Consider the following 13,269-nt stretch of genomic DNA (forward strand, 5'->3'; position numbering starts at 1 on the left):
GTTTAGTTTAGCTCAATTTAGTTTGGTTTTGAAAGCGTTTCCTCAGGGGCAGTTCCTGACTCTAGGAATAAACAGTTCCAAATGGAGCAAGTGGGGACTTCCCTGGTGGTCCAGTGGTTAAGAATCCACCTTCCAGGGGACACGGGTTCTATCCCTGGTCAGGGAACTAAGATCCCACATGCTGATGAGCAACTAAGCCCACTCACCACAACTACTGAGCACATGAGCCACAACTAGAGAGCCCGAGTGCCACAAATACTGAGCCTGCATGCCACAACTAGAGAGAAGCCCGCACACCATAATGAAGAGCCCACGGGCCACAACGAAAGATCCCGCATGCCGCACCGAAGATCCCACAGGCCGCAACAAAGACCCAACACAGTCAAAAATAAAATAAATAATTTTTTTTTTTTTTTTAAAAAAGGAGCAAGTATAATGACTGCCCAATCTGTGCCAGAAGTGAAGCAGCCAGTGATGCAAAAATTTCTCTTAACGCTGGGGAGAAAATAGGGAGACAAGAAATATGTGCCCAGGAGTTGAGGCACTGCCATTACACCAGAATCCACAGCCTGGAAGATGGTACCACTGCAAAGGGCCACCTCACAACATGGGTTGGGGCTCCTCGCTTCCTCTCTGCGTGAGGCCTGCACGGTCACCCTACACTGCCAGGCTCTGCTATCTGGAGCCCTGGTACTGGCTTCAGCATAGTCTGCTAGTTCTTAGCAGCCTAGATCAGGGGTCCCCAACCCCCGGGCCACGGACCAGTAGCGATCCGTGGCCTGTTAGGAACTGAGCGGCACAGCACAAGGTGAGTGGCAGGTGAGCGAGCGAAGCTTCATCTCTATTTACAGCCACTCCCCATCACTCGCATTACCGCCTGAGCTCCTCCTCCCGTCAGATCAGCGGTGGCATTAGATTCTCACAGGAGTGCGAACCCTACTGTGAACTGCACATGTGAGGGATCTAGGTTGCGTGCTCCTTATGAGAATCTAATGCCTGATGATCTGAGGTGGAGCTGAGGCAGTGATGCTAGCACTGGGGAGCGGCTGCAAATACAGATTATCATTAGCAGAGAGGTTTGACTGCACAGAGACCATAATAAAGCAATTGCTTGCAGACTCATATCAAAACCCTATCAGTGAGTGCAAGTGACAACAAGCTCAGGGCTCCCACTGATTCTGGTGAGTTGTATAATTATTTCATTATATATTACAGTGTAACAATAATAGAAATAAAGTGCACAATAAATGTAATGAGCTTGAATCATCCGGAAACCATCCCTGCCCCCCCATCCGTGGAAAAATTGTCTTCCACGAAACCGATCCCTGGTGCCAAAAAGGTTGGGGACCGCTGGCCTAGATGACCTACATCCTCTATTATTACTCCTTTATTTCTCCTTCTGGAAAGTATTTTCAAAGTTCTCCTCTATGATGGGAAGTGACACATCCTTAAGACTGTTTCTGGCTCACTCCACTCAGCCCAGGATGGAAACCCCAGGGAAGACCCCAGAATCCCAGAATACAGCTGTTGCCCCTTGAGCCTGAAAATTCTCTTCACCTTCCAGGAAGTAAAGCTCATTTCTAACTTGAGACCTAGATTCGTCAAAACCAAAAAGCAGTTGAAACTAGAGACAAGAACAGCATAAGAAGAAAATTTATAGACCAATCTCACTTATGATCAAAGATGCAAAACTCCTAAATGAAATATTAGCCAATCAAATCCTTATACACACACACACACATACATATCTATATACCATGACTGAATTCAGTTTACCGCAGAATTAAAAATGGTCTAACATTCGAAAATCTGTTTCTGTACTTAGGGTCATCTCAATACATGCAAAAGGAAAAATCAATTTATAAAATTCACCCATTCATGATTTAAAATTATCAAACTAGGAATAGAAGAGGACTTCCTGATTTTGATAAAGAGTACCTACCAAGGGACTTCCCTGGTGGCGCAGAGGTTAAGAATCCACCTGCCAACGCAGGGGACACAGGTTCGAGCCCTAGTCCGGGAAGATCCCACATGCCGTGGAGCAACGAAGCCTGTGCACCACAACTACTGAGCCTGCGCTCTAGAGCCCGCGCGCCACAACTACTGAGCCCGTGAGCCTAGAGCCTGTGCTGCACAACAAGAGAAGCCACCGCAATGAGAAGCCCGTGAACCGCAACGAAGAGTAGCCCCCGCTTGCCGCAACTAGAGAAAGGCCGCGCACAGCAACAAAGACCCAACGCAGCCAAAAATTAATTAATTAATTAATTTTTTTAAAAAAAGAGTACCTACCAAAACCTGCAGTAAACATCACACTTCAATGGTAGAACTTCAGAAGCAGTCTCTTTAGAGGCAGGACTAGGATAAGGACGCCCTCTATCATTGCTTCTTATTCAACATTGTACCAGTACAGTAGGAAAAGCAAAATAAAGGAAAAGGAAGAGGATAGAAAGGAGGAAATGACACTGTCATTATTCTCAGACAATAGTATTACCTATGTGAAAAATCCGAGGGCCTCTATAGACAAGCTATTAAAAGACAAGCCATTAAAAGACAAAAAAATTCAGCAAGATTACTAAATATACATCAATAACAAAAATCATTTGTGGAAAAAAATAGTATTTGCAAACATAAAGTACAATTTATAATGCAATTTTAAAATAATTCTTATTATGGAAAACCCCAGACATACACAAGGGTGGACAGAACAGCACCAGTGAGTTTCACGTACCCATCTCCTGGCCAATATTGTTCACCTCTATCCCCAATTCCTTCCTGCCTTCCATAGTATTTTGAAACAAATTCCAGGCTCATATCATTTTACCCATATACACTTGAGTATATATCTTTAAAAGACAAGAAAAGACTCTTTTGACATAACCGTAATACCACTATTGTACCTAAAAATTAGAACTATTATTTAATATAATTGAATATCCAATCAGTTTTTTCAACATTCTAATTGTCTCAAAATTATTATAATTGTTTTAGAGTTTGTTTGCAATTGGTTGATACGGCTTTTTTTTTTTTTTTAATTTATTTTTGGCTGCGTTGGGTGTCCATTGCTCCGCCTGGGCTTTCTCTAGGTGCGGCGAGCGGGGGGGCTACTCTTCATTGCGGTGTGTGGGCTTCTCATTGCGACGGGCTCTAGAGCGCAGGCTCAGAGGAGGAGGAGGAGGAGGAGGAGGAGTAGTGACGCACGGGCTTAGTTGCTCCGCAGCATGTGGGATCTTCCCAGACCAGGGCTCGAACCCAGTCCCCTGCTTTGGCAGGCGGATTCTTAACCGCTGCGCCACCAGGGAAGTCCCGACACAGGCCTTTTTTTTTTTTTTTTTTTTAATTTTTAATTTTATTTATTTATTTATTTATGGCTGTGTTGGGTCTTTGTTTCTGTGCAAGGGCTTTCTCTAGTTGCGGCAAGTGGGGGCCTCTCTTCATCGCGGTGCGCGGGCATCTATTGCGGCCTTTCTTGTTGCGGAGCACAGGCTCCAGACGCGCAGGCTCAGTAATTGTGGCTCACGGGCCTAAGTTGCTCCACAGCATGTGGGATCTTCCCAGACCAGGGTTCGAACCCGTGTCCCCTGCATTGGCAGGCAGATTCTCAACCACTGCGCCACCAGGGAAGCCCCCGACACAGGCCTTTTAAGGGTCCTTTAATTTATCGAGTTTTCTCATTTCTGTTTTCTTTCCCCTCACTTAGTTTATTTTCAGGAAACTGGGTGACTTTTACTGTAGAGTTTCCCACAATCCAAATTTTGCTGATTGTATCCTCAAGGTATAGTTTAACATGTTTCTCTGTCTTCTGTATTTTCTGTAAGTTAGTACTTGGATCTAGAGACTTGATCAGATTCAGGATTGGCTTTCACAAGACCACGTCATGGAGGGCATTGTGTTCTTCCATCAGGAGATGTAATGTTTGCCGGTCTCTTCACGATGCCACCAGCTACAGATCCATTCATTCATTAAAGGTTATGAATTACTTGGGAAACTCCTACCAAAAAAATTTTTTTTTCTCTTCTTCTATTTAGTTATCTAGTGGTACACATTATATAGAAAGGCAGAATAAATGTAATTTTAAAACATATATATATATCAATAAATTTAAAAAGCAATAAATCAATAAATCTAAAAAAAGATGTGTTAGACGTTCATGAAGAAGTTATAAAATCTTATTAAATTAACTAAAAGTAGGCCTGAATAAATATACATTCTATATAGTGCTATATATAATGTTCAAAGATTTGAAGGTGACAGTTCTCCCTAAATTAATGTATAAATTCAATGCAACTCTATTTTTAAAAATCCCCAGTAGGGTCTTTGGTGGAAGGTGATAAGTTGATCGCAAAATGCATAAAGAAGTGTCAAAAATAGCCAATACAATTTTTTTTTTTAAGTATGGGGGCCCCACCAATGAATGGGTCTCCCTGGAGTATTTAATTAATTAGTTAGTTAGTTAGTTAGTTAGTTAGTTAGTTAGTTAGTTAGTTAGTTAGTTAGTTATTTTGGCTGCGCCGGGTCTTAGTTGCAGCATGTGGACTTCTCAGTTGCGGCATGTGAACTCCTAGTTTCAGCCTGCATGTGGGATCTAGTTCCCTGACCAGGGATAGAACCCAGGACCCCTGCATTGGGGGGACCACCCACTGGACCACCAGGGAAGTCCTGCCAATACAATTTTGAAGAAAAACAAAGAGGAAGAGTTTACCCAGCCACATATCAAAAATTACTTTAAGGGCTTCCCTGGTGGCGCAGTGGTTGAGAATCTGCCTGCCAATGCAGGGGACACGGGTTCGAGCCCTGGTCTGGGAAGATCCCACATGCCGCGGAGCAACTGGGCCCGTAAGCCACAATTACTGAGCCTGCGCGTCTGGAGCCTGTGCTCCTCAACAAGAGAGGCCGCGATAGTGAGAGGCCCGCGCACCGCGATGAAGAGTGGCCCCTGCTTGCCGCAACTGGAGAAAGCCCTCGCACAGAAACGAAGAACCAACACAGCCAAAAATTAATAAATAAATAAATAAATTTATTTTAAAAAAAAAAAAAAAATTACTTTAAGGCTATGATATTGACTTAGGGACAGACAGAAGGGAGAATCCAGAAATAATTGCACCCATATACAGAAATGAAATGTGACAAAAGTTGTATTAGAAAACAGTGGGGAGAGAATGAGCTATTATTCCCTATATAATTTTCAGATAACTGGTTATCCAATTTTTAAATCCTTACCTCACAAAATAACGGATGTATTCAGGATCTAAATGTGAAAAAGCAAAATTCTTAATCTTTTTTTTTTTAAATGAGAATGTTTATTTTTAAAGCTTTTTTTAAAAAATTTATTTTATTATTATTATTTATTTATTTTTGGCTGTGTTGGGTCTTCGTCTCTGTGCGAGGGCTTTTCTCTAGTTGCAGCAAGCGGGGGCCACTCTTCATCGCGGTGCGCGGGCCTCTCACTGTCGCGGCCTCTCTTGTTGCGGAGCACAGGCTCCAGACGCGCAGGCTCAGTAGTTGCGGCTCACGGGCCTAGTTGCTCCGCGGCATGTGGGATCTTCCCGGACCAGGGCTCGAACCCGTGTCCCCTGCATTGGCAGGCAGATTCTCAACCACTGCGCCACCAGGGAAGCCCTCTTAATCTTTTAGAAGAAAATATACAAGAATATGTTTATGAATTTGAGAAAGGGAAAATTTTCTTACCCATGATTCAAAACACAAACCATAAAGAAAATTATTGACAAACCCAACTATATTAGAATTAAAGTTTTTGTTATGTTAAACAGAGTTAAAAGACAAATACAGATTAGAAGACAATATCTGTAGTGCATATAACCAACAAAGTATTAGTACCCCAAATGCACCAAAAACTGCTACAAATAGAGAAGGCAAAAGACAATCAACACCCAGCTTCCCTGGTGGCGCAGTGGTTGGGAGTCCGCCTGCCCATGCAGGGGACATGGGTTCGAGTCCTAGTCGGGGAAGATTCCACATGACACGAGGCAACTAAACCCACGTGCCACAACTACTGAGCCTGTGCTCAGGAGCCCGCGAGCCACAACTACTGAGCGCGTGTGCCACAACTACTGAAGCCCACACACCTAGAGCCTGTGCTCTGCAACAAGAGAAGCCACCGCAATGAGAAGCCCGTGCACCTCAATGAAGAGTAGCCCCCGCTCTCCGCAACTAGAGAAAGCCCGCGTGCAGCAACGAAGACCCAACACAGCCAAAAATTAATTAATTAATTAATTTTTAAAAAAGACACAATCCACCCAAATGAAAAACGGGTGAAAGATATTAATAGGTAATTAACAGAAGAGGAAACCTAAATAAATGACCATTTATTTCTTAGTCAAATTTGCTAATCAGGAAAATTCAAATTAAAAGAAAAAGAGATATTTCATATATACCAGATTAGCAAAAAATCTTGTCTGTAAATACTCATTATTAATGAGGATATGGAGTTTTAGAAACTCAGAGCAATTTGGAAATACCCAATAAATTGAAGATGCATATACCCTCCAACCCAACAAGTCCATTCCCAGGTATACCGTAGAGAAACTCTTTCATGTATGAACAGTGACTCACTCAAGAAGGTTCACTGCAGCATTGTTTGTAATCACAAAAAACTGGAAATAAAAAAGCCATCAATAGCAAAATGGATAAATAAATTGTGGTAAGTTTATACAATGGAATAAGATACAAGAGCTTAAAATAAGTGAATGGAAACTATACGTATTAACAGGGGTTAATCTCAAAAACAAGATATTAGGCAAAATAAAGCAAGTTGCAAAAGTGACATAAATGATGTTACTGGTACGAAGTTTTAATATGTAAAATAATATTATATGTTGTTTAGAGGTGCTTTATATGTGATAAAGATATAAAAATATACGTGAGGACGTGTAGGAGGGAAAAAACTTTTCTTCTACTCTCTTAGAGGCCCTGCCTGGGCCAGAAAAGTAAACTGACAAAGACAAACTAACAGGAGAAAAGCACACAAATGTATTTAATATAAGCTTTATGTGATGCGGGAGGGTTCATAAGGAAGTAGTTAAGCCTGAGCATCTTTATACTTGGTTTGATGAAGAGTGGACAATGTGATAGTACAAAAGGTAAGCGCAGAGGGTAATAAACTGGGGGAAACAGAGCAAGGCCTGTTTGTTTGGGTTCCTCTCAGAGTCCCTCTGTCTTCAGGGATAAGGGTGCCCCTTTCCTCCAGGTGGAACCTACCTCTCACATGAGCAGCCGTCTCATAACCTACACTGCCCTTTCTCAAATTCCTTCAGCTTAAAATACTCAGTATGCCAAGGTGCCATGTTTGGGGGTAGCATATTCTGAACCTAGTCAATTGATAAATACCAAATTTAAGAGAATGGTTACCTCTGGGGAGAGAGTGAGGGAAATAGGATTATAAGTGATACAATAAAGTCTTAGACTATATCTTAAATGTTTCATTTCTTCAGAAAAAAAATGTGAATCAAATATGGCAAAATGTTAAGATTTCACAAAGGTAGGTGGTAAGTACATGGGTAATCATTATACGGTCGTTTTTCTATACTCTGCATTCCTAAAATATTTTACAGATTTTTTTAAGGCAGTTAAAAGTTGGAGGTTATTATTCAAAGTACTGACTTAGTTTTTTCCAATACTTCCTAAATATAAGGTTATTTTACTAGAGAAACAAAACAAAACACCCTGCTATGGTCCATGTCCCAGTGACAGGATTTCAATTCTAATCAAAGTGGTGAAATCACACCAATTGTAGACCCTCATCTTTTGGTCAATACAAACGCGCCCTCTGCTGGTCATATGGTGCCCTGTCCCAAAGTTCAAAATAGTGGTGAAGAGCAGTGAACCTTGTTCAATGAGACAGCTTTTACCAAGACAGCCAAGTTAGGGAAAGAAACTCTCACAGAATTCCTCTCAATCACAAAAATACTTAAATCAGCTCCCACTCTCTATTAATATTACATATGATCCAAGACAAAATAAATTCCAGGGTACCACCGCAATCAACCTTTCCAGTTCCCTCAGCCACCATGTACATTAACAATTCTGTCCCTACTCCAAAGTCTGGAGGTTGATGTATGAGACAGTAGACGCCACCCTTAACATTTGGGAACGGCAGAAGAGAACCCAAGTTCCTCTGGGTGGTGGTGTGAACACCACTGAAAACTGAAAAATGGATAAACTAGTACTAAGGGAATAATGCTGGTGGGATGACAGGTAAATTTTTTCTTTTCAAATCTTTCTTTAAAGTTATAATACCTTTAAACAAAATTGAGGAAAAATCAATTAATTCATGCAAGAATCTACTGCTCAAAGAGAGAGAGAAGTGAGGATTGAATATTAAGAGCCTTCCTTTCAAAAAACATTTTTTAAAATTATTTCGTTTTGCTTTGTTTTGCTTTGTGCTAATATCCATCTTCCCCACTAAAATTTAAGCTTCCTGTGACCAATGTGTGAATCCGTCCTACTCACCACTGTATTCCCAGCACCTAACACAACGACCATCATGTAGTAGGTATCTAATAAACATGTGATAGATAAAGGAATGAATGACCATTTCCTTGGAGTGTAAATTGGTACAAATTTTCTGGGGAGCAATTCAGCAGCAGACATTGTGCCTTTAAGACTGTACATTCTTCAGTAATCATAGATGCGGACAACGAGTAAGTCCTTTAATAATCAGAAACATTCCTTTCAAGGATATGCTATGCAAAGTTCATTTTAGTTATCAAAAAAATTCAAAACAACCTGAATTTTAAAAGTTACATGTTTGGTTAAGTCTATTATGGTATATCCGTATGATGAAATGCTATGCTGTTATTAAAATCATTTTTAAGAATATTTAATGATATGGGAAATTCTAATAACATAAAAATAGATTAAAATTATATATACATTATTTTATCAACTCTATTAAAATATGAGTATATATTTATTATATATGCATGAAAGTATACACACCGAAGTATTTTACTGTAGTTGTATGTGAGTAGAGGGATCATGAGTCAGGGGTTTTTTGTTTGTTTGTTTGTTTTTGCTTCTTGTTTTTAACAGGTGTCAGCACTGTTTTAGACACTTTATTTGTATTAATATATCTTTAAGTTTTTTAAGCAGCTTTATCGAGAGATAATTGCCTTATAATAAATTACACCTATTTAAATTGTACAATTAGATAAGTTTTCTTTAAGTGTTAAATATTACTTTTTCTATAAAGATTTTAATGCAATCAACTTCACTTTTCCTTAGATTTTAATAATGTATAATTATTTGGTAGAATATAAAATTATTCAACCAACAATTTTCTTCTATTGAAACATTAAATATTGTTATGATTTGTAGGGGGAGGTTCTAGTTTTCTTGAGATTAATTGATATATAACGAACGTTGTATTAGTTTAAGGTGTACAACATAATGACTTTATATTGCAAAATGGTTACCACAATAAGCTTAGTTAATGTCAAACAGCACACATAGTTACAATTTTTTTTCTTGTGATGAGAACTTTTAAAATCTACTAGGTAAGTTCTGATACTGTATATGTCGACACCCATGAAACTATCACCACAATCAAGATAAAACATTTCAGGGGACTTCCCTGTTGGTCCAGTGTCTAAGAAACAGTGCTCCCAATGCAGGGGTCCCGGGTTCGATCCCTGGTCAGGCAACTAGATCCCACGTGCCACAGCTAAGACTTCACATGCCGCAACTAAGAGTTCACATGCTGCAACTAAAGATCCTGCATGCCACAACTAAAAGGTCCTACATGCCGCAACAAAGATCGAAGATCCCTCGTGCTGCAACTAAGACCTGGTGCAGCCAAATAAATAAATTTTTTTTTTTTTAATTTCATCTTTCCCAAACGTTTCCTCATGCCTCCCCCAACTCCAGTCTCTATCATTTCCAGACAAACACCAATCTGCTTTCTGTCACTATAGACTGGTTTGCACTTTCTAGAATTTTATATAAATGGAAGCATACCATATATACCGTTTCTTTGTCTGGTTGCTTTTACTCCCCATAATTCTTTTGAGATTCATCTATGTTGTTGAGTGTATCAATACTTCATTTCTACTTACTACTGAATAGTATTGCATTGTATGTATATACTAGCCTGTTTATCCATTCACCTGTGGATGGGCATTTCGGCTGTTTCAAGTTTTTGACTATTGCAAATAAAGCTGCTATGACCATTTGCGTATACGTCCTTTAATGGACATATGCTTCCATTCCTCTTGTGTAAAACACCTAGGAGAATAATGGTTGGATGCTATGGTACATCTAATATTTAATTTTTTAAGAAATTGTCAAGCTATTTTCCTAAGTGGTTGTACCATTTTACATTCTAACCAGCAGTGAATGAGAGTCCCAGTTCCCCTGCATCTGTGTCAACTCTTGATATAGTCAGTCTTTTTAGTCATTCTAATAATTATATGTTGATTGGCAGGGAGGGTTATTCTTTATGCTTGTGTTTTCCAAATTTTCTGCAATGAAATATATGTTTCATAATTTAAAATTGCTTACAGTATCTAAAATAAAAAGTAGCCTAGTCTAACATGAAGTCAGTCTGGAGACTCTTCTCAATCTGAAAACTACCCAATATGGTCTTCAGAGCACCCAGCAATAGCTGTGTAGCCTGCATAAGCCTTCCTCAGAATATAACATTTGTTTTTTTTAATCAGTTTTCTTTTCAATGATATAACCACACTGGGGTTTTAAGAAAAAATTTAAACACATAAACCTCTTTATCTAACATGTTATTTCCTTTATCTGTTTTCTCTTCCAGCTTTTACAGTTTTAATACACAATTCTATAGTTTACCATTTTTACTTGTCATTATATCCTATTTTCCATGCTGATTTATCTTTTCAACCATAATTTTAACTGTCAAATGAATGCATCATAAATTTCCCATTGTTTGGCTGTTTCTAATTTTTTATTATTAATGATAATGTTGTAATAAATAACTTTGTACAAAAAGCTTGTTTCTTCTTTTAAATTATTTCCTTATGATAATACACAGGAGTGAGATTCCTGATCAAAGACAAGAACGTTTTTCTAGGTCTTGATATGTATCGTCACATCGCTTTCCCAAAGGGGCTTACTGACTTTAATGTCACTTGCCATGTGTCAGCACTAGTTTCTGCAGCATTTGCCGGTTTCCTAGGTATAACATACATTGTTGTGCTAATTTGCATGCCATTGACTGCTCCCCAGAGTAGACGTTTTCTCACGTGTGGGATCGCTGTCTGCTGTCCTCTGCTAATTAAGGATGCTCTTTGTCTTCACAGACCCAGAGCGGAGGAGTATGACCCTTGACCCTCTTCGTGCTTCCCTGGCTGAGCACATCCAGACCCCTGAGGCAGATACTGTCCAAAAGGTGTAAGTATTCAAAGTCATAATGACATGGACTTCTCTACTTTTGTTTTTCTTTCTTTTTAACTAATTTCGTTTCCGTTTTTTCCTAAGAGGCATGAAGATTCTCAGCTAACCAGCCCCATGCTCTGCCAGCCAGAATTAAATTATTGTCTAAGAAACAATGATTCTTCGGGAGGATTATACTGTGATGCGTTTCCTACTTAAACATATTCTTTGGCTGGGTGGGTGCAGAGCGAAGTTGAACTCGTAACTACGTGGAAGCAGCTTTCTCCATTTTTCCACGTATCTGAGCTCTGCAGACATGCCTCGAAAGCAGAGGTCTGTCAGCTCAACCTTGGTTTCTCCTCTCAGCATTCACTCAGCTCTGGGTAAAATCAATAATACCAGTAATACTAATACAAATTGCTAACGTGTATTAAGTGATTCCTGTGTGCTCACCACGTGCTTACTATGAGCTCGTCAGCCAGCAGCTCGGCCGGTCAGGCCCAGTCACTTTACCCAAGCCCCGGTTGGCAGTGGCAAGCTGGACCGATCGCCTCTGTGACCTCCCATGAGCCTTGGTGACTTTAGAACCTGCCCTCACCTGCCTCATGGTATAAGGATTCCCTCCTGGGTCAGAAAGGCTGGGTGCTCTCTAGGAACAAAGAAGGGAACGGGCACTTGGGTATTGAGGCAGCTATCTGAAGAACCCCACGTTTTAACTTTTGTATCTCATCTTCTCCAAAATGGATTTAAACTGCTTACAATAACAACCCCCTATCCACCAAAAAGAAAGATGAGATAATCAAAAAGGATTTATTTTTAATCTGGAGGAAAAGAAAAAAGAACACCAACACTGCCCAAAAGTCATTATAGTCACTGTGACTAAAGTTCAGACTTTCAGACTGAATGTGAAAGCAAAAAAACAAAAAACAAAAAAACGAGGGAGCAATACGGTCAGGTTTTGTGGTTCCCATTTGCAGCATGCTGGTTCCTCAGGGGAAATAAAGGTTTTCCTAGCGCTAAATTCTAAAGTATACTTCTATAGGTTTTATAGAGTGACATTGAATGATTTAAAGACTCATATATTTACAGGAAATTCCATTTACCTCATTTGATAAATATTTCTCAAGTTTCTATAGTAAGGCCCTGGGCTAGCCCAACTCAGTAAATATAATACTGATTTAGCTAAAAAATAAAATATCCAGGACCAGGCCTGGCACACAGTAGCTGCTGCTGCAGCTGTTACTCAATCCATATGGCTCTTTCTTAGTGACTTTTTACCCAGAGAACATAAGTCAGTTATCCTCCAGACACATGGTCAGTGACAGCAGTTCTACAAGGGATCACACGAACACAGTACATGACATTTTGGTATCTGAATTTGATCAAGAATAGAATTCAGAGGGCATAAAGAAATGGATATATAGGCGCATGTTTCTGTGACAGTCTTTCTTAAAGGTCACTTTTTTTTCAGCTAAGCCTTCGATAGAAGAAATTTCAGTTAGGCAATCCTATTTCATTTTGTTAAAGTCATAAATATGCAACCCCAGAAAGGCAAACTATTCCTTCTTTGAGGGTGTGGAGAAACGGGAACCCTCTTGCACTGTTGGTAGGAATGTAAACTGATACAGCCACTATGGAGAACAGTATGGAAGTTCCTTAAAAAACTAAAAATAGAATTACCATATGACCCAGCAATCCCACTACTGGGTATATACCCAGAGAAAACCATAATTCAAAAAGACACATGTACCCCAGTGGTCATTGCAGCACTATGTACAATAGCCAGGTCATGGAAGCAACCTAAATGCCCATTGACAGACAAATGGATAAAGAAGATGTGGTACATATATACAATGGAATATTACTCAGCCATAAAAAGGAACGAAATTGGGTCATTTGTAGAGATGGGGATGG

General features: G+C 39.8%; 1 protein-coding gene across 1 annotated transcript in view; it reads left to right on the plus strand.

The window, feature by feature from the left end:
* The window catches only part of KIAA2012 (KIAA2012 ortholog), a 115,947-nt gene that overhangs the window by 88,724 nt on the left and 13,954 nt on the right, over nucleotides 1–13,269 (plus strand). Inside the window, exon 16 of the mRNA XM_061204022.1 lies at nucleotides 11,283–11,373. Coding sequence (XP_061060005.1) covers nucleotides 11,283–11,373 — 91 coding nt within the window. The remainder of the gene's footprint in view (nucleotides 1–11,282; nucleotides 11,374–13,269) is intronic.

The sequence above is a fragment of the Eubalaena glacialis genome, chromosome 1 (assembly GCF_028564815.1).
Source record: "Eubalaena glacialis isolate mEubGla1 chromosome 1, mEubGla1.1.hap2.+ XY, whole genome shotgun sequence".
Classification (NCBI taxonomy): Eukaryota; Metazoa; Chordata; class Mammalia; order Artiodactyla; family Balaenidae; genus Eubalaena; species Eubalaena glacialis.